The sequence below is a fragment of a genome, unplaced genomic scaffold (assembly GCF_019419815.1).
Source record: "Pyrus x bretschneideri cultivar Hongxiangsu unplaced genomic scaffold, Pyrus_bretschneideri_v1 Contig9, whole genome shotgun sequence".
NCBI lineage: Eukaryota > Viridiplantae > Streptophyta > Magnoliopsida > Rosales > Rosaceae > Pyrus > Pyrus x bretschneideri.
In genome coordinates this window covers 957,079-979,238 of record NW_025999831.1, presented here as the reverse complement: position 1 = coordinate 979,238, position 22,160 = coordinate 957,079, and the positions used below count along the sequence as shown (strand labels likewise).

Here is a 22,160-nt window from a genome sequence, read left to right as displayed (position 1 = left end):
TATAATTGATTATAATTTTTTTTTAATTTCTAATGAATTGTATTATGTTAATGGAAAGATTTTTCAATGTAACCGTCACACGAGACGTTACACAATGTGTCTCCATTTAAATGGTGGGATATGTGTTAAAAGGTTTGTAAATTAAAAATTAAAATTTTTCATTACTAACATAAAAATACGTGATGTACTATTACTGAAAATTTCTCGCGTCAATGGTGTTGGACGGTGTTCCCGGCAATTAAAAAATCTCTACTCAATCTCGGTTTATATACCCAAAAAATTAAATAAATATAAACAGTCAACATCAGCACACATCAGCGCCAATTGCATGAAGCTTCCTAAATTCAAAGCTGCCGTGCGTGTGAATACTCTGCCGCTGCATATGAAATTGAGACCCTCACCAAAATCACCAAAAGCACTTTCACTTACTCTCTTTTACGGCGGCCAGAGTCAGTGCACCACCGTGGCACGCCGTTTTGCCAACGATGATTTAGTCGCACCACCACCAACCATTTCTGTAAGCCCCCAGAGTTAATTTCGGCCAAAGATATAACCATCTGAGTTTGCTATAGTATCCGAAAGAACCCAGTTCAGTTAATACAACGACTTCACGGTTGTCGTTGCTAAAAAGTAGTGTCTGTCACACATGCTACCTTTGACACGGTTTTCCTAACAAAGGTGGCCACTACTCGATGAATACACAAAAGCAAAAGCTGTGCTGAATTAGATCAAATGGCGGCGGCTTTGGTGGGGGACGATCTGGCTCGGTCGACGAGCCAGAGGAGCTGGGGGTCGGGGAGCAAGCGGAGTTGGGCGTCCACGAGTTTCCGGGAAGTGTGGCAGGCACCACCTGATGTGTTCAACAGAAGCGGGCGGCAGGACGACGAGGAGGAGCTGCGGTGGGCGGCGATCGAACGGCTGCCGACGTATGACAGGTTGAAAAGAGGGATGCTGAGGCAGGTGCTGGATAGTGGGAAGGTGGTGACTGGTGAGGTGGACGTGACGAGGCTCGGAATGCAGGACAAAAAGCAGTTGATGGAGAGTATACTGAAGGTTGTGGAAGATGATAATGAAAAGTTCTTGAGAAGACTTAGAGACAGAACTGATAGGTTTGAGACTCTTTCTTTCTTTTCTTTTTGAAAAAACGATATTCTGAGCTACTCTAATCTGCAGACGGGATTCAAACTCGAGTGCATGGGCAGTCGCACTGCCCTACTCAACTCTACGAAACTTTGTCTTCAAAACCCAAGTGTTTCTATTTTTTTCCTTAAAAAATGATAATCTTTTGCCTTTTTAATGATCTTTTTTATGTTTTTTTATTTGGGTTTTTGTTACTTCTGTGAATTTTGTAGAGTGGGGATTGAGATTCCGAAGATTGAAGTTCGATATGAGAATTTGTCGATCGAAGGAGATGTGTATGTTGGGAGCAGAGCACTGCCTACTCTGCTCAATGCTACCTTAAACACTGTTGAGGTTTGATTTCTTCAGATTTTCCATTTTTTTAAGACTAGTTTATGAAGGAACTTATTTTTTTTCCTTAAATTTGTAACTTTCTTTCAATTTTTATGATTTTTCAAGATGTTTGTTTTGTGGGATGCAGAGTGTTCTGGGATTAATTAAGCTTGCTCCATCAAAAAAGAGAAAGATCCAGATACTTAAGGATGTCAGTGGAATTGTCAGACCTTCCAGGTATGAGATTACAAGTCCTTTTCTTTTCCAATTACTGTAAGGAATTGGTGGTTGATTTGCAGATTTCAGAAAGAAAAAAATATGTTTCAGTTTTTTTGGGTAATCTCTTGTTTTCTATGTAGGTAAGTAATTTTGATTTGTCCTTTCATTTCATCAAATGTATAGTTATGTTTTGAGGATGGGAGGTCGAACTCCAGACCTCGAGTGCATGGGTGAATGCTCTCGACAGTTAACTGATATGATAATTTTCCAGGATGACCTTACTTTTGGGTCCTCCAGGTGCAGGCAAAACAACCTTGTTACTAGCACTTGCAGGAAAGCTTGATGATGATCTAAGAGTGAGATTCTCTCTCCTCTCTCTCTCTCCCTCTCTCTCTGTGTAAACAGTTTAATTAGTTTGCATAATTAGGCTTTGTTATTGATTACTTAGAATATGGTGATCAGATTTCTGGGAAAATCACATATTGTGGCCATGAACTGAATGAGTTTGTTCCTAAAAGAACATGTGCTTACATTAGTCAGCATGATCTTCACTATGGAGAAATGACAGTGAGAGAGACATTGGATTTCTCGGGACGATGTTTGGGTGTCGGAACTAGATACCAAATGCTGGCTGAACTCTCAAGAAGAGAGAAAGAAGCCGGAATCAAGCCTGACCCCGAGATTGATGCATTCATGAAAGCCACCTCAGTCTCAGGCCAGAAGACTAGTTTGGTCACAGATTATGTTCTCAAGGTTCGTAATTGCCTTCATTTTTTTAAGACAAAATGTTTCCACGCGCCCCTATTTGTTTATGTCCCTTAATTCTTTTTTGGATTATGATTCTTGAAAAATCTGACTAATTAGTATGGAAATTTTGACAGATACTTGGATTGGATATTTGTGCTGATATCATGGTTGGTGATGATATGAGAAGGGGTATTTCCGGTGGCCAGAAAAAGCGCGTGACCACCGGTATATTTTTTCACACCATGTTGTTAATTTTGTTCATCAAATTTACTTATAATTATGGTTTAGAGACTAATTGCTTGAACAATGTTCAGGGGAGATGTTGGTAGGACCAGCAAAAGTTCTTCTGATGGATGAAATATCAACAGGGTTAGACAGTTCCACAACTTTTCAGATATGCAGATACATGCGGCAATTGGTTCACATAATGGATGTTACCATGGTAATCTCTCTTCTGCAGCCCGCGCCGGAGACATTTGAGCTCTTCGATGACCTCATACTGCTTTCAGAAGGGCAGATCGTGTACCAAGGTCCACGCGAGAGTGTCCTCGAGTTCTTTGAACATGTAGGATTTAAGTGCCCAGAGAGGAAAGGAGTTGCCGATTTTTTGCAAGAGGTGACATCCAAGAATGACCAAGAACAGTATTGGTTAAAAAAAAGCCAGCCCTACAGATATATCTCGGTTCCTGAGTTCGTGGAGGCCTTCAGCTCTTTTCGGAGTGGCCAGCAACTTGCAGCTGATCTCAGGGTTCCTTACGACAAGTCCAGAGCTCATCCGGCTGCATTGGTCACAGATAAGTATGGCATTTCAAACTGGGAATTGTTTAAGGCATGTTTTTCAAGGGAGTGGCTGCTAATGAAGCGCAATTCGTTCGTGTACGTATTCAAGACCACACAGATTACAATCATGTCTTTGATTGCCTTCACTGTGTTCCTTAGAACAGAAATGCCAGTAGGCACAGTACAAAATGGAGGAAAATTTTTCGGAGCGTTGTTCTTCAGTCTGATTAATGTGATGTTTAATGGTATGGCGGAACTGGCAATGACTGTTTTCAGACTTCCTGTTTTCTATAAGCAGAGGGATTTCTTGTTTTATCCTGCATGGGCTTTCGGGTTACCAATTTGGGTCCTCAGGATCCCCCTTTCGTTCGTGGAATCAGCGATTTGGATCATTCTTACCTATTACACCATTGGATTTGCTCCATCTGCTAGCAGGTAAATAGTAGTGTTCACATTTTTCAGTTTCCATCTTATAAATTTATATCCTTTCGGAACACCAACTCACATGATTTTTTCTTCACTGCTCCAGATTTTTCAAACAGTTCTTGGCATTCTTTGGCATACATCAAATGGCTCTGTCTCTCTTTCGGTTCATTGCTGCACTTGGAAGAACACAAGTTGTTGCTAGCACGCTCGGTACCTTTACCTTGCTAATGGTATTTGTCCTGGGAGGATTTATTGTTGCCAAAAGTAAGTAATCGATCTTATATCTGACTTTATCGTGTTAATGTAGTTAAACCAAACTAACGCATGCTTAAATTTGTTCTAAGTTTCTTGAAAATTTCAAATTATTTATGATTATTCACTTTCTAAGCTATCCTTCTTATGAATGCAGATGACCTTGAGCCTTGGATGCTATGGGGCTACTACATTTCTCCTATGATGTACGGACAGAATGCAATTGTCATGAATGAATTCCTTGACAAAAGATGGAGCGCGGTAAGATCTCTATGTGGTTTGATTGTCTTGAGTTCATGATTTTTCGTTCCATAAAAACACGTTCATCTAATCAATTCTCATCTTCGTTTGCAGCCAAATACAGATCCAAGAATTAACGCAACTACAGTCGGGAAAGTCCTTCTCAAGTCTAGAGGATTCTTCACAGATGAATACTGGTTTTGGATATGTATTGGAGCACTATTTGGTTTTTCTCTTCTCTTCAACATCTTGTTCATTGCAGCATTGACTTTTTTGAACCGTAAGTTCATCTCACTTTGAAGCTTTACTATCTTTTGTTAATGGAAATGAAGTTCCGGAGTTCACACACCCTTCTTTTCTTTTTCGGGGAACCAACATCAGCTCTCGGGGATTCAAAAGCTGTCATAGCTGATGACAAAAGTGAAGGAAAGAGAAGGAAGTCGTTAAGTGAAGAAATGACATTGAAAAGTTCTTCAGAAATTTCTGGTGCTTCGGATCATACACCAAAGAAAGGAATGGTTTTGCCCTTCCAACCCCTTTCGCTTGCGTTTAACCATGTGAACTACTTTGTGGATATGCCCTCTGTAAGTTGTTCATTTCAGACATTTTATTCCTGATGCTTCACATACTCATTTCGATCAAGAATATACTTGTTTTGGTGACTGATTCTAGGAAATGAAGACTCATGGAGTTGAAGAAGATCGCCTTCAATTGCTACGAGATGTCAGTGGTGCTTTTAGACCGGGAATATTGACAGCGCTTGTAGGTGTTAGTGGTGCTGGAAAGACAACTCTTATGGACGTCCTGGCAGGTAGAAAGACTGGTGGATATATCGAAGGGACCATTAACATATCTGGTTACCCAAAGAACCAAGAAACATTTACTCGTGTCAGCGGTTATTGTGAACAAAATGACATCCATTCCCCTCATGTTACTGTCTATGAATCTCTCCTGTATTCAGCCTGGCTCCGTCTTGCTTCTGATGTCAATACACAAACACGAAAGGTATATTGCACTGGAATCTTTCTTATCTATACTTTAAATCGTATTTTCAATTTAATCTTGAAATCTTATTTTCAATCTTCTTTTTAATGGTGATACAGATGTTTGTTGAAGAAGTCATGGATTTGGTTGAGCTTAATCCAATAAGAAATTCTCTCGTTGGCCTCCCGGGACTAGATGGTCTTTCAACAGAACAACGGAAGAGACTAACCATAGCTGTAGAGCTGGTTGCTAACCCCTCTATCATTTTCATGGATGAACCGACATCTGGTCTCGATGCTAGGGCTGCTGCTATCGTCATGCGTACTGTGAGAAACACGGTGGATACAGGCAGAACTGTTGTCTGCACAATTCACCAGCCAAGCATAGATATTTTTGAATCTTTCGACGAGTTACTCTTGATGAAACGTGGAGGGCAAGTCATTTATGCTGGACCCCTCGGCCGCCAGCTCTCACAAGCTTGTAGAATATTTTGAAGTGAGTTTTCCTTTCACTTCTTATTTCTTGTACGTCCTTCACTAGTAATTTTAGAGAAGTGATTTCCGCACGAGCCCTATTTATTTCTTGTCTTACATTGAATAAATCAGAGGAGAATCAAGTGACAAAATAAACAAGTTATGCAGAAAAAGAAAATGCATGTGTGGAAGTCATTTCCTGTGATTTTAATGCGGTCTGGACTCATATCTTTAACCTCTACAGGCCATCCCGGGTGTGCCCAAGATTAAGGATGGATACAATCCTGCTACATGGATGCTTGAGGTCACTGCTCCTGCAGTTGAGACTCAACTTGATGTGGACTTTGCAGACATTTACCAAAACTCCTCACTTTACGAGTAAGTGTCGTAATATCTTTCTCGTGTAAGCTATGATTTCTAGTTTTATGATTCTCACTCTTCCTCTTGATGTTCTTTTAGGAAGAACCAGGAGCTGATCAAAGAGCTTAGTACACCGGCTCCCGGGTCCAAAGATCTCTATTTTCCAACCAAATACTCTCAACCTTTCCCGGTTCAGTGCAAAGCTTGTTTCTGGAAAATGCATTGGTCTTATTGGAGAAATCCTCAGTACAATGCCATACGATTCTTTATGACCATTGTCATCGGTGTCTTATTTGGTCTTATCTTCTGGCAGAAGGGACAACAGACGTAAGCTCTAGTTTTTTAACTGCAAAATTGATGAAATCATGTTATTGGCATCTTTATTTATTATGAACGAAAATTTTCTTGTAACAGAGCCCAACAGCAAGATCTGATGAACTTTTAGGAGCTATGTATGCTGCTGTGCTTTTCCTTGGAGCCACGAATGCTTCTGCGGTCCAATCTGTTGTCGCCATTGAAAGAACAGTTTTCTACCGCGAAAGAGCTGCCGGAATGTATTCTGAACTGCCTTATGCATTTGCTCAGGTGATGTATAAAATTGACAAATTGTTAAGAGACCTTGTGGTACACATCATATTACTTGATTGACAAGTTATCCCCTTTTTTTATTTGCAGGTGGCTATAGAGACAATCTATGTTGCAATCCAAACATTTATATATACACTTCTTCTCTACTCCATGATTGGATTCAAGTGGAAAGTCGAAAAATTCCTTTGGTTCTACTACTATATCCTAATGTGCTTCATCTACTTCACAATGTACGGTATGATGGTGGTTGCACTGACTCCAGGCCACCAGATTGCTGCCATTGTCATGTCCTTCTTCCTCAGTTTCTGGAACTTGTTTTCTGGCTTCCTCATTCCAAGACCGGTACGTCATATCAAAATTACGAGCCTATTTGGGATTGTTTCTAGAAGAGATAAAAGCGTTTCTGACTATCAAACATTGTTCTAACTGCATTTGGTAGAACAACTTAGCTTCTTGCTCACATAAGCGTTTTCTGGATAAGCACTCCTAATAAAACTGTTTATAAGTAGTAATTCTTCTTATGAAAACAATCCCAAACTAGCCCTAAATATGTGGTCGATGCACATTGCTATCGTTTAACCTCACTATATGAAAGCCCATAGTTCAAAAATTAACATTGAATTTCTATTGTGTTTGCAGCAAATACCAATCTGGTGGAGGTGGTACTACTGGGCTTCCCCTGTGGCCTGGACACTTTATGGCCTTGTGACATCCCAAGTGGGTGACAAGAATGCTGACCTTATCTTGCCTGGATATGGCACCATGCCATTGAAGAAGTTCTTGAAAGATGACTTTGGTTTTGAGTATGACTTCCTTCCGGTCGTCGCCGCCGCACACGTCGGCTGGGTTCTTATTTTCTTCTTTGTGTTTGCCTATGGCATCAAGTTCCTCAACTTCCAAAGGAGATAGAGAAAGAACCAACTTTCAATACTACTGCAAATCATATTAGAAGGTCTTGCGAAGAGTATTAGTTTTTGTAATTTGTGTTAGTTTTCTAGTTTCTAGTGTTAGATGAGTGTTTAATTAGGGTTTATCTAGAAATGCAATTTCTGAACGAGTTAGAATATCATGATTATTCTGAGTGACATGATATTAACGTTATGGAGACAAATTTCCTTTTTAGTAAACGATTAGATTTTACATATATCTTTTTTGTTATGCTATGACTCACTTGCATAATTGGCAAAGTGGATGCAAATTTCCGCATTCTTCTTCTTGGACAAAATTGCACCTACAAAACATTTGACACCTTAGGTCAATGCCAAGAGCCTCACGCGCCCACGATGAATGGGGGGGGGCTTTGGCCGAAGAACCTCCGATGCCAAAGTTAGAATTTAGAGAGAAAAGTGTTTGGAAAGTTTTTGAGTGTTTTGCAAGAGTGTGGACCTCCTCTTTTAGAGAAAAATAGGGTCATATATATAGGGAATGGAGGTCGCCGGTCCTTAGAGGTTTTTTGTGTGAAAATGGGTGATTTAATTGGTGATTAATGGATTAATTAGGAATTAATCGATTAATTAGCCAATTAATCTCCATTTATATGGAATAATTTGTAGATTATGAAGTAATTACATTAAGATGAGGATGGATGAGATAATTTGGAATTGGTTACCTATTTTGGACACTCTTGGCTTGATTAAAGAATGATTGTCCACTGCTCGCGCGTAGGACAACCGGTATGTCTCAGGGGTAACTTTGTCATTTTCATAAAAAATCCACATGTTGCATTGTGATTATTTTTTACTCCACAGGCAAAGTCTATGACTCTATGACTAACAAATAACACTACATGTATCACGTTTATTCAGGACGTAATTTTATGGGTAATGTGGTCGATGAACAAATAAACTTTTAAGTGCGACAATCATTAATCAAGGAATATTATCAATTCACTTCCAATGTAATCGAATGTCAATATGACATTGCAAATTTGTAATAACATTATGTAACGGTGTGACATTCAAACCAGAAAAATTACACAACCGGCAGTAATGACAGCCACGAACACCCAACATATATAATCCCCGAGCTCTCAAGTCTCCCACGTCCAACCCAACGACCGTCAACCTCAAGACTCAAACTTTCCGCACAAATCTGCACAGAGATTCAATGTCAGACCCAAAAGCAAAACCCAGAGTGGTGTGCCGCATCGGCGACACCCATGGCTTCCACACCAAGCTCCAGAATTTCTGGTCCAATCTCCAATCCGCCATCGACCCATCAGATTTCTCCACCGCCCTCATCATTTTCCTCGGGGATTACTGCGACCGCGGCCCGGACACCAGGAAAATCATCGACTTTCTCATCTCCCTGCCCACCAGATACCCGAATCAGAAGCACGTCTTTCTCTCCGACAACCACAACCTGGCCTTGGCCGCCTTCGTGGGCGTCCTGCCGCCGCCTTCGTGGGCGTCCTGCCGCCGCCTCCCGACGGGTCGGAGTTTTCCGAGGGGTGGAAGGAGTATGCGGATAGCGAGGAGAGAGAAGGGTGGCTTAAGGGAGATGGGTACGAGAGAATGCACTTGCAGGGGAGGAGATGGGTTGGGAAGATCAAGGCCAAGTTTAATGCAGCAAAAGGGACGGAGTACAAAGGGTCGATTTATGATGCTGGGCCCACATTTGAATCCTATGGGGTCCCACATGGTTCAGCTGGTATGTGTTTCAATTTTGCTGTATTTGCGTGTGAGATTCATGGATTTGTTGTTGTTTGCTGATTTGGGATTTTTGTTTTGGATTGTTTGTTGATTTGATCCATTTTGTTAAGTTCTTTTGTCTTTTGGGACTGTTTACGTAGCAAACACTTCTGATTAAAAGTGCTTCTGCTAAATGTAAAATCAAGTAGTTATGGAAAAGCACTCGGAATTGCTTCAGCATCTAGCAGCTACTTCTCAAAGCGCATCTATGAGTCAAAAATTGCTTTTAAATTTTTCTGCCAGAATGTAGACAAAAACTTTTGGTTGTCAGAATCCATATGCTTTCCGGTTCTGTGCAATAGCAATTGACAAATGCTAAACTTTGTTAAGTTATGGATGTACCATTGTGTTATTGACTTATTAGCGTGGGTTAGTGCAGTTTTCTAGGGCAATGTTCCCGCCCCTTGCACTCAAACGCAAATCCCCCTTCCCATAGTTTAGAATTGTTTAGAATATGGTCTTTGTCAAAAAAATCTTGTTAGTATTCAGTGATTTGGTCACCTAGTGTCATATATTTACAATGTCTATACTCGGACTGGTCCGTGTGCTTTATTTGTAAATTCAATGTTGTAGCTTTGTTCTGTAGTTTTCTGTGTTGAAAGAATCATTGTTATGGGTAAATTTGGTTAATGCTGTTCCCGACAAACACAAGAAGTTTCTTGCTGATATGGTTTGGGTCCATGAAGAGGTGAGGCCTGTTCTATTTCCTATCTTCTTTATTTTTTGGATGAAAAATAGAGCCGGTGTGTTAAATTTACTAAAATGTGAGGAAAAAACCTTTAAATTTCAATTGGTTGACTTTCCCATTCTTTTTGTGTGTGGTGGAGCGGAATGCAGTAGTTGAGAACTGTAGGACCAAATGCTGAAGCTTAGTCGGTCTTGATGATGTGCGTTTTTTCCAGGATAATGTCTGCGTAGAGACTGCAGATGGAATCAAACACTGTAGATTGATTGCTGTGCACGCTGGTTTAGAGAAAGATAAAGATGTCAAGCAGCAGTTGGCGTTTTTGAAAGCCAGAGACACCCGGGTGCCTAAGATAGAGGCTCTGAGTGGGAGGAAAAATGTATGGGATATATCATAGGTAATGGCGTTCCACCTCTTAATATCAGCAATCCTTTCTACTGAAACGTTCGTTGTTTATTGTCCGATGGTTTTTGTATTTCTTACGTTCGTTAGTTCTCGATAAAGACTTCATCTTTTGTGGGTTAACTGAGATTTGATATACAACATACAATGAAATGCAACTGAAATCAATAGATATTTGGTGTTGTGGTCCTGATAGGAACTGCCAAAGAAACCAACTGTTGTCGTAAGCGGTCATCACGCGAAACTTAACATTGAAGGCCTCAGACTGATCATTGATGAAGGTGGTGGTATGGCGGAAAGGCCAGTGGCTGCAGTTGTGCTCCCCTCTATGAAAATAGTCCGTGATACAGATGCGTTGACAAACTAGTTTCAAATCTGGGGTACATACTTACATTGTCATATACTATACTCATAATAAAGTATCTATTTGATAGCAAAATTTGGTAAAAGTGTATAATTAACCGGATGAATTGGATCCTATGAGCTAGTGTAGAACCGTAGAGCTGATAAGTCTTCGTATGTTTCTGATTTGCCGTCTTTAGCAGTTGCTGCATCCAAGAAAATTCTTGTTCCTGACAGCCAGAGTGATGGCTCTTCGTCTTTGACACAGCAATTGGGAGCTACGAGTACAGTTGCAGAGGATCCTTAGGGTTATGATACCTGTGGAGCCAAAAACAATCGAGAGGCGACACGTGAATTTTGGATAAAAAAGGACAAAAATACTCTTGAGGCATATCCGGATTCCTACACTCGAACAGCGGGCAATCATCCTCAACCAAGTCAAAAAAGCCCAAAATAGGTAACAATTCAAAATCTATTTCATCCATCCTCATCCAATATTCTCCACAAGGGGTAATTATTCTATTAATTAGCTAATTGATTAGGTAATTATTCCATTAATTAGCTAATTGATTAGGTAATTATTCCATTAATTAGCTAATTGATTAGGTAATTATTCCATAACTCCCAAATTAACACAAATCAAGAACCTAGCCCACAAACAAGGCTAGGTGGCCGATCCTCTCTCACCCTAGGAGGCCGGCCACTCTCCTATTTAAACCCCATTCTTTTCCTTAAAGTTCAGTTGGAATTCTCTTGCTAAAATTCTCTAGAATTTTCAAACACTTTCTCTCTAAATTCTAACTTTGGTATTGGAGGTTCTTCGGCCGAAGCCCCCATTCATCGTGGGTGCGTGAGGCTCTTGGCCTTGACCAAAGGTGTTAATTATTTTATAGGTGCAATTTTGTCATCAAGGAGGAAGAAATTTGCATCCACAATACCCATCTACGTGCATACCAGTTATGTTTTATGCTTTCAAATTAAGGGTTTTAGAGGGTGTGCAGAACGCTGTAGCATAGTCAATTTCTGTGTGACATCTTGGAGGATAACATATTGTCGTACTGTGTCACACATGCTACCATTGACACGGTTTTCCTAACAAAGGTGGCCAATACTCGTTAAATGCAGAAGCAAAAGCTGTGCTGAATTTAGATCAAATGGCGGCGGGTTTGGCGGAGGACGATCTGGCTCGGTCAACGAGCCAGAGGAGCTGGGGGTCGGGGAGCGAGCGGAGTTGGGTGTCCACGAGTTTCCGGGAAGTGTGGCAGGCACCACCGGACGTGTGCAACAGAAGCGGGCGGCAGGACGACGATGAGGAGCTGCGGTGGGCGGCGATCCAACGGCTGCCGACGTATGCCAGGTTGAAAAGAGGGATGCTGAGGCAGGTGCTGGATAACGGGAAGGTGGTGACTGATGAGGTGGACGTGACGAGGCTGGGAATGCAGGACAAGAAGCAGTTGATGGAGAGTATACTGAAGGTTGTGGAAGATGATAACGAAAAGTTCTTGAGAAGACTTAGAGACAGAACCGATAGGTTTGAGACTCTTTCTTTCTTTTCCTTTTTGGAAAAACGATATTTTGAACTACTCTAATCTGCGGACAGGATTCAAACTCGAGTGCATGGGCTGGTCACACTGCCCTACTCAACTCTACGAAACTTTGTCTTCAAAACCCAAGTGTTTTTTTTTCCTTAAAAGAATGATAATCTTTTGCCTTTTTAATGATCTTTTTTATGTTTTTTTATTTGGGTTTTTGTTACTTCTGTGAATTTTGTAGAGTGGGGATTGAAATTCCGAAGATTGAAGTTCGATACGAGAATTTGTCGATTGAAGGAGATGTGTATGTTGGGAGCAGAGCACTGCCTACTCTACTCAGTGCTACCTTAAACACTATTGAGGTTGATTTCTTCAGATTTTCCATTTTTTTAAGACTAGATTATGAAGGAACTTTTTTTTTTTCCCTTAAATTTATAATTTTCTTTCAATTTTTAATGATTTTTCAAGATGTTTGTTTGTGGGATGCAGAGTGTTCTGGGATTAATTAAGCTTGCTCCATCAAAAAAGAGAAAGATCCAGATACTTAAAGATGTCAGTGGAATTGTCAGACCTTCCAGGTATGAGATTACAAGTCCTTTTCTTTTCCAATTACTGTAAGGAATTGGTGGTTGATTTGCAGATTTCGGAAACAAAAAAAATATGTTTCAGTTTTTTGGGTAATCTCTTGTTTTCTATGTAGGTAATTAATTTTGATTTGTCCTTTCATTTCATCAACTGTATAGTTATGTTTTGGGGATGGGAGGTCGAACTCCGGACCTCGAGTGCATGGTTGAATGCTCTCGACGGTTAACTGATATGATAATTTTCCAGGATGACCCTACTTTTGGGTCCTCCAGGTGCAGGCAAAACAACCTTGTTACTAGCACTTGCAGGAAAGCTTGATGATGATCTAAGAGTGAGATTCTCTCTCTCTCTCTCTCTCTCTCTCTCTCTCTCTCTTTAAAAACAGTTTAATTGGTTTGCATAATTAGGCTTTGTTATTGATTACTTAGAATATGGTGATCAGGTTTCTGGGAAAATCACATATTGTGGCCATGAACTGAATGAGTTTGTTCCAAAAAGAACATGTGCTTACATTAGTCAGTATGATCTTCACTATGGAGAAATGACAGTGAGAGAGACGTTGGATTTCTCGGGACGATGTTTGGGTGTCGGAACTAGATGCCAAATGCTGGCTGAACTCTCAAGAAGAGAGAAAGAAGCCGGAATCAAGCCTGACCCTGAGATTGATGCATTCATGAAAGCCACCTCAGTCTCAGGCCAGAAGACTAGTTTGGTCACAGATTATGTTCTCAAGGTTCGTAATTGCCTTCATTTTTCATGACAAATGTTTTCCGCGCGCCCCTGTTTGTTTATATCCCTTAATTCTCTTTTGGATTATGATTCTTGGAAAATCTGACTAATTAGTATAGAAATTTTGACAGATACTTGGATTGGATATCTGTGCTGATATCATGGTTGGTGATGATATGAGAAGGGGTATTTCCGGTGGCCAGAAGAAGCGCGTGACCACCGGTATATTTTTTCACACCAGATTGTTAATTTTGTTCATCAAATCTTCTTATAATTATGGTTTAGGGGCTAATTGCTTGAACAATGTGCAGGGGAGATGTTGGTAGGACCAGCAAAGGTTCTTCTGATGGATGAAATATCAACAGGGTTAGACAGTTCCACAACTTTTCAGATATGCAGATACATGCGGCAATTGGTTCACATAATGGATGTTACCATGGTTATCTCTCTTCTGCAGCCCGCGCCAGAGACATTTGAGCTCTTCGATGACCTAATCCTGCTTTCAGAAGGACAGATCGTGTACCAAGGTCCACGCGAGAGTGTCCTCGAGTTCTTCGAACACGTGGGATTCAAGTGCCCAGAGAGGAAAGGAGTAGCCGATTTTTTGCAAGAGGTGACATCCAAGAAGGACCAAGAACAATATTGGTTAAAAAAAGGCCAGCCCTACAGATATATCTCGGTTCCTGAGTTCGTGGAGGCCTTCAGCTCTTTTCGGAGTGGCCAGCAACTCGCAGCTGATCTCGGGTTCCTTACGACAAGTCCAGAGCTCATCCGGCTGCATTGGTCACAGATAAGTATGCCATTTCAAACTGGGAATTGTTCAAGGCATGTTTTTGGAGGGAGTGGCTGCTAATGAAGCGCAATTCGTTCGTGTACATATTCAAGACCACGCAGATTGCAATCATGTCTTTGATTGCCTTCACCGTGTTCCTTAGAACAGAAATGCCTGTGGGCACAATACAAAATGGAGGAAAATTTTTCGGAGCGTTGTTCTTCAGTCTGAATAATGTGATGTCGAATGGTATGGCGGAACTGGGAATGATTGTTTTCAGACTTCCTGTTTTTTTTAAGCAGAGGGATTTCTTGTTTATCCTGCGTGGGCTTTCGGGTTACCAATTTGGGTCCTCAGGATCCCACTTTCGTTCGTGGAATCAGGGATTTGGATCATTCTTACCTATTACACCATTGGATTTGCTCCATCCGCTAGCAGGTAAATAGTAGTGTTCACATTTTTCAGTTTCCATCTTATAAATTTATATCCTTCCGGAACACCAACTCACACGATTTTTTCTTCACTGCTCCAGATTTTTCAAACAGTTCTTGGCATTCTTTGGCATACATCAGATGGCTCTGTCCCTCTTTCGGTTCATTGCTGCACTTGGAAGAACACAAGTTGTTGCTAGCATGCTCGGTACCTTTACCTTGCTAATGGCATTTGTCCTGGGAGGATTTATTGTTGCCAAAAGTAAGTAATCGATCTTATATCTGACCTTATCGTGTTAATGTAGTTAAACCAAAGTGACGCATGCTTAAATTTGTTCTAAGTTTCTTGAAAATTTCAAATTATTTATGATTGTTCACTTTCTAAGCTATCCTTCTTACCTTTTGAATGCAGATGACCTTGAGCCTTGGATGCTATGGGGCTACTACATTTCTCCTATGATGTACGGACAGAATGCGATCGTCATGAATGAATTCCTTGACAAAAGATGGAGCGCGGTAAGATCTCTCTGTGGTTTGATTGTCTTCAGTTCAAGATTTTTCGTTCCATAAAAACGCGTTCATCTAATCTATTCTCATCTTCGTTTGCAGCCAAATACAGATCCAAGAATTAACGCAACTACAGTCGGGAAAGTCCTTCTCAAGTCTAGAGGATTCTTCACAGATGAATACTGGTTTTGGATATGTATTGGAGCACTATTTGGTTTTTATCTTCTCTTCAACATCTTGTTCATTGCAGCATTGACTTTTCTGAACCGTAAGTTCATCTCACCTTGAAGCTTTACACTCTTTTGTTAATGGAAATGAAGTTCCGGAGCTGACACACCCTCCTTTTCCTTTTCGGGGAACCAACATCAGCTCTCGGGGATGCGAAAGCTGTCATAGCTGATGATGAAAGTGAAGGAAAGAGAAGGAAATCGTTAAGTGAAGAAATGACAGCAAAAAGTTCTTCAGAAATTGCTGGTGCTTCGGATCATACACCAAAGAAAGGAATGGTTTTGCCCTTCCAACCCCTTTCGCTTGCGTTTAACCATGTGAACTACTTTGTGGATATGCCCCCTGTAAGTCGTTCATTTCAGACATTTTATTCCTGATGCTTCACATACTCATTTTGACCAAGAAATATATTTGTTTTGGTTACTGATTCCAGGAAATGAAGACTCATGGAGTTGAAGAAGATCGCCTTCAATTGCTACGAGATGTCAGTGGTGCTTTTAGACCGGGAATATTGACAGCGCTTGTAGGTGTTAGTGGTGCTGGAAAGACAACTCTTATGGACGTCCTGGCAGGTAGAAAGACTGGTGGATACATCGAAGGGACCATTAACATATCTGGTTATCCAAAGAACCAAGAAACATTTGCTCGTGTCTGCGGTTATTGTGAACAGAATGACATCCATTCCCCCCATGTTACTGTCTATGAATCTCTCCTGTATTCAGCCTGGCTCCGTCTTGCTTCTGATGTCAATACACAAACACGAAAGGTATGCTGCACTGGAATCTTTCTTATCGAGACTTTAAATTGTATTTTCAATTTAATCTTGAAATCTTATTTTCAGTCTTCTTTTGAACGGTGATACAGATGTTTGTTGAAGAAGTCATGGGTTTGGTTGAGCTTAATCCAATAAGAAATTCTCTTGTTGGCCTTCCGGGACTAGATGGTCTTTCAACTGAACAACGGAAGAGACTAACCATATCTGTGGAGCTGGTTGCTAACCCCTCTATCATTTTCATGGATGAACCGACATCTGGTCTCGATGCAAGGGCTGCTGCTATCACCATGCGTACTGTGAGAAACACGGTGGATACAGGCCGAACTGTTGTCTGCACAATTCACCAGCCAAGCATAGATATTTTTGAATCTTTCGACGAGTTACTCTTGATGAAACGTGGAGGGCAAGTCATTTATGCTGGACCCCTCAGCCGCCACTCTCACAAGCTTGTAGAATATTTTGAAGTGAGTTTTCCTTTCGCTTCTTATTTCTTGTACATCCTTCACTAGTAATTTTAGAGAAGTGATTTCCGCATGAGCCTTGTTTATTTCTCGTCTTACATTGAATAAATCAAAGGAGAATAAAGTGACAAAATAAACGAGCTGTGCAGAAGAAGAAAATGCATGTGTGGAAGTCATTTCCTGTGATTTTAATGCTGTCTGGACTCATATCTTTAACCTGTACAGGCCATCCCGGGTGTGCCCAAGATCAAGGATGGTTACAATCCTGCTACATGGATGCTTGAGGTCACTGCTCCTGCAGTTGAGACTCAACTTGATGTGGACTTTGCAGACATTTACCAAAACTCCTTGCTTTACCAGTAAGTGTCGTAATATCTTTCTCGTGTAAGGTATGATTTCTAGTTTTATGATTCTCACTCTTCCTCTTGATGTTCTTTTAGGAGGAACCAGGAGCTTATCAAAGAGCTTAGTACACCGGCTCCCGGGTCCAAAGATCTCTACTTCCCAACCAAATACTCTCAACCTTTCCCGGTTCAGTGCAAAGCTTGTTTCTGGAAAATGCATTGGTCTTATTGGAGAAATCCTCAGTACAATGCCATCCGATTCTTTATGACCATTGTCATCGGTGTCTTATTCGGTCTTATCTTCTGGCAGAAGGGACAGCAGACGTAAGCTCTGGTTTTTTAACTGCAAATTTGACTAAATCATGTTATTGGCATCTCTATTTATTAGGAACGAAATTTTCTTGTAACAGAGCACAACAGCAAGATCTGATGAACCTTTTGGGAGCTATGTATGCTGCTGTGCTTTTCCTTGGAACCACGAATGCTTCTGTGGTCCGATTTGTTGTCGCCATTGAAAGAACAGTTTTCTACCGCGAAAGAGCTGCTGGAATGTATTCTGAACTGCCTTATGCATTTGCTCAGGTGATGTATAAAATTGACAAATTGTTAGAGACCTTTTGGTACACATCAGTATTACGTGATTGACAAGTTATCCCCCCTTTTTTTGCAGGTGGCTATAGAGACGGTCTATGTTGCAATCCAAACATTTATATATACACTTCTTCTCTTCTCCATGATTGGATTCACGTGGAAAGTCGAAAAATTCATTTGGTTCTACTACTATATCCTAATGTGCTTCATCTACTTCACAATGTACGGTATGATGGTGGTTGCACTGACTCCGGGCCCCCAGATTGCTGCCATTGTCATGTCCTTCTTCCTCGGTTTCTGGAACTTGTTTTCCGGCTTCCTCATTCTAAGACCGGTACGTCATATCAAAATTAAGGGCCTATTTGGGATTGTTTCTAGAAGAGATAAAAGCGGTTTCTGACTATCAAACATTGTTCTAACTGCATTTGGTAGAAAACCTTAGCTTCTAGCTCATAGAAGCGTTTTCTGGAGAAGCATTTGTAACAAAACTGTATGCAAGTAGAAATGCTTCTTACGAAAACAATCCCAAACTAGCCCTAAATATGCGGTCGATGCACATTGCTTTCATTTAACCTCACTACATGAAAGTCCATAGTTCAAAAATTAACCTTGAATTTCTGTTGTGTTTGCAGCAAATACCAATCTGGTGGAGGTGGTACTACTGGGCTTCCCCTGTGGCCTGGACAGTTTATGGCCTTGTGACATCCCAAGTGGGTGACAAGAATGCTGACCTTATCCTGCCTGGATATGGCACCATGCCATTGAAGAAGTTCCTGAAAGATGACTTTGGTTTTGAGTATGACTTCCTTCCGGCCGTCGCCGCCGCACACGTCGGCTGGGTTCTTCTTTTCTTCTGTGTGTTTGCCTATGGCATCAAGTTCCTCAACTTCCAAAGGAGATAGAGAAAGAACCAACTTTCAATACTACTGCAAATCATATTAGTAAGTCCCGGGGAGGGTATTAGTTTTTGTAGTTTGTGTTAGTTTTCTAGTATCTAGTGTTAGAGGAGTGTTTAATTAGGGTCCAAAAATGCAATTTCTGAACGAGTTGGAATGTCTTGATTATTGTGGGTGGCGTGATATTGACGTTACGTAGACAAGTTTCACTTTTAGTAAACGATTAAATTTTACGTGTATCTTTTTTGTCATGCTATGACTCACTTGCATAACTGGCAAAGTCTATGACTCTATGACTAACAAATAACATTACATGTATCACATTTATTGATTTTAGAACGTAATTTTATGGGTAATGTGGTCGATGAACACACTAGTTCAACGAAACACTAAAATATATTTCAATTTTTCAGAGATTAAACAACTACTCTTAACACACTAGTTCAACGAAACACTCAAATATATTTCAATTTTTCAGGATTAAACGACAACTCTTAACACAATATTTCAACGAAATAGTTATCCAGAATCCTGGATAATGCACAGTACAATGATATTTTACTGTAAGTAATATTTAGAGAAGAACAATTGAGAATGCCTATCGAGTAAAGGGGAGAATGCTACTACTTGAGCTACAAGTTTTTTTTTTTCCTTATCTTTCTATATTCTTGAAACTTGAAAGTTGAAAGCTTTACACTTGATACTCTAGGGATCTAACTATCAACTGCCATATCGAGCGTCACCTTTATTTAAAAAGTTGAGGTGTTTTACATTGGGCACCACAATCTACACTTTGCCACTGACGAGACCAGAAAACCACCATGGCAGCTTGGCGATCTTCAACATTTCCTAGCTCACTCGGTAACTGTAAAGAAGAAGGAGAATCCGAACCATTCATATCTATGTCATTTTTCTGTTACCAAAATGTATCAGTTAAATTCAATATATGACTTGAATCAAGACTCACTGCGAATGTAATCTTATAATTCGAACCATTCATCATCTACGTATTTTTCGGTTACCAAAATGTTTCACTTGAATTCAATCAATCCAATATCAATTAGATTATAAGTATGATCCATGTTGACTGCTATCGATTTCACACAGATGACAAAAACTTGACCAATTTCCTTTGAAGTAAAACATTTCTATTTTTCTTTCAATAACAAGTTGGTTGTATATAATTTAAGCATGTAAATAATGCTTTAGATTTAGGGGATGACTTGCTAATGGACTTACTGCCCCGAAATCCCCGAAAGGGGTTTATGATCAGAACCCTGACGAGACCTTGAGTGCAAAAGCCTTTCGGTTTCGGCTTCGGCTTCGTAAGTCTCAACAAAATTGAATGCCAAAAGGGTTTATTCTCGAAAGGGGTTTATGCTCTTGTTATACATTTAAAATGTCTTCCACTATTTAACAATTGTATCAACTTGAACGGAAATTATAGGACATAAGAACATAGTTTGAACCATGATTAGTATTGTTCTGTTATATATATTCGTACAGCCAATGGCCTCTGTTAAATAATTTATCTACATTATGTCCTTCACAATGAGTCTATGATTGCAATGTTACTGCTTTTCTTTACTAAAAAAATCTTTTAAAAATTAGGTTTCTAAGTTAGTTTAGTGTATGTTAATATATGTTTAAAAATTATTAAAAAAAAATCATAATTCACAAACGCTTCTAGTCAAAAGGTAGGTTAGTGTATGCCATGTTTAATTTAGCTCCCCTGATATTTTTTGTTTTTTTTTTTTTTTTTTGTTGGGTGATGCAGTTTGATCGGATCCGGTTGTTGGATATCCCTGAAGTGACAAGGAGGAACTGACTACTGAGATTTTTTTAGCAAATAATTCTTAATTACTAACATGTTTTAATTTTAATTTATGATTTGATTGGCCCTTTCTTATATAAATTTCGAGCCCCACAATTGTTGGACCATTAATATGTTATGAGTGTAAATGGTGAATGCGTTTTGAGTATGTTAGGTAATGGGTTATGTGTTGGGAGACTCACTTTACATAAACAATTTGCAGTAGCTCATACATGTGACATAGCACTCCTTTTATTACGAATGGTTGATATTTCAAATGCTAGAAATGCAGTCCATATATGCTTCAATTATGAACACTAATTACATAATTCTGTGGTGAGCTCAAGAGCTTTTGATTTGCTTAAGCCATATGGCAAATTGCAGCCTCATTCAACTTTGCTAATAAAGAATAAGCATATTTCAGTATCTTCATTTTTCTTTTCTGTTTTAACTTAGGGTTTTAATCACAAATGGTCTTTGACATTGATCAAACACATCTGCGATAGCTTGTCCCGAAATTTACCTTCGATGGCATGGAATGACGATTTTGCCCTTGGACGTTAGTTGGTGTTTTGGGTGATTTGTTTTCTTTTGTTTTGGGTTGGCTGCCATCAGGACACACACACACACACCCCAAAAACCAACCCATGGACCCTCCCTCTCTTTTCTCCTTCTCGGATTTTTCTGTAAATTCCGTACAAGTCTTACAGAAAATCTTTGATTCAGCCATTTTCTGCACGGATCGAGACCTTGAAGGTGGATTTCATGTTCCTTGCAAGCTCCTAAGTACATCCATACCATTTTTAGAACTTGAAACCCTTAAAAACTCAAGAACCCGAGATCCCAGTTTGAGGGACTCTTCATGCATACGTAAATACGAAGGTTTCAGAGGATTCTAAGGTTATAGTGAGCTTTAAGACACTCTCACGAAACTCAGAGAAGCATTTTGGAAGAAATTGAACGTCAGGAAACTTGAGAATAGTGAGTTGCAGAGGTGACCGGAATATCGCGATTTTTCCGGCGATATTCCATCGTTTTTGGGGCTTCAAACGTTTTTGGACCTATAGTTAAAAATGGAGCGTCAAAGTATCTACTCTTTCTATTATATATATATACACACACACACACAGAGTTTGTCGTTGTGTTGGTTTAATTATCCCTGCTTTAACTAATTAAATTTAGTTTTCGACTAATTAATCACATTGTTCTGATCTCATTCGTACTTGCTAATTAATCACTAGAGTGAAAATGTTGCAGATGGCAGTGGTGGTGGCAGTGGCAAGCCAAGATGCTCATCCACAGTTACCTCACGAACTCTACTGGAACTCGGTCCTGCCAAACGCACATATGCCAAAAGCTATCAGCCAACTTCTCCAACCTCATTTGTATTAAAGACTTTTCGTTTTAGAGAGCTTTTCTCTATCTACAATAATATCGATTATAGAATTTCATTTTAAAAGTCGTCTGATCTTTTGGCAGATGTAAATTTTTCCAGTAAACATAGAAGTACTCAATAACAAGAATCAAATGGATAAATGATATCCGATCTGCCTTACTTTTGTGTATATGAAGAATTCTTCACTCGGGATCTGAAACAAATCATATCTCGAGTGGCCAAGCAACCAATTTGAAACAAATCATATCTTAAGAACCTCCACATATATATTGCAACACAAATTCTTATATGCAATACATGCAAGAATCAACGTGATCAATCAACGGTTGAAATTTATATATGTTCCTCCCAGTTTCTTCACTTTGATTAAATCATTTGACATGGGGTTGAATTAACCACTCTTAAATAGTTTAATAATGCATTGCTAAACTAATTCGCAGACTTCATGATTAACGAAGAT

General features: G+C 39.9%; 2 protein-coding genes and 1 pseudogene across 2 annotated transcripts; all 3 read left to right on the top strand.

Annotated features, from left to right (window-relative positions):
• Positions 1–367: 367 nt before the first annotated feature.
• LOC103944282 (pleiotropic drug resistance protein 2) lies at positions 368–7,665 on the top strand. Its single transcript, XM_009354706.3, is given in 21 exon segments — positions 368–1,109; positions 1,353–1,473; positions 1,601–1,689; positions 1,943–2,027; positions 2,134–2,424; positions 2,553–2,643; positions 2,733–3,633; positions 3,728–3,888; positions 4,034–4,137; positions 4,231–4,396; positions 4,498–4,700; positions 4,789–5,121; positions 5,220–5,567; positions 5,569–5,595; positions 5,818–5,951; positions 6,033–6,260; positions 6,348–6,370; positions 6,373–6,518; positions 6,609–6,863; positions 7,161–7,367; positions 7,370–7,665. Coding segments are annotated over 21 exon segments (4,413 nt in total). The 5' UTR covers positions 368–732; the 3' UTR covers positions 7,493–7,665.
• An 827-nt stretch (positions 7,666–8,492) lies between these two features.
• On the top strand, positions 8,493–10,737 carry LOC103944284 (annotated as a pseudogene).
• Positions 10,597–18,730, top strand: LOC103944283 (ABC transporter G family member 34). Its single transcript, XM_048576715.1, is given in 22 exon segments — positions 10,597–10,678; positions 10,844–11,097; positions 11,766–12,171; positions 12,414–12,534; positions 12,662–12,750; positions 13,004–13,088; positions 13,200–13,490; positions 13,618–13,708; positions 13,798–14,226; positions 14,229–14,573; positions 14,576–14,696; positions 14,791–14,951; positions 15,102–15,205; positions 15,299–15,464; positions 15,566–15,768; positions 15,858–16,190; positions 16,289–16,663; positions 16,886–17,019; positions 17,101–17,328; positions 17,415–17,586; positions 17,675–17,929; positions 18,228–18,730. Coding segments are annotated over 20 exon segments (4,350 nt in total). The 5' UTR covers positions 10,597–10,678; positions 10,844–11,097; positions 11,766–11,794; the 3' UTR covers positions 18,498–18,730.
• The last annotated feature ends 3,430 nt before the right edge of the window (positions 18,731–22,160 follow it).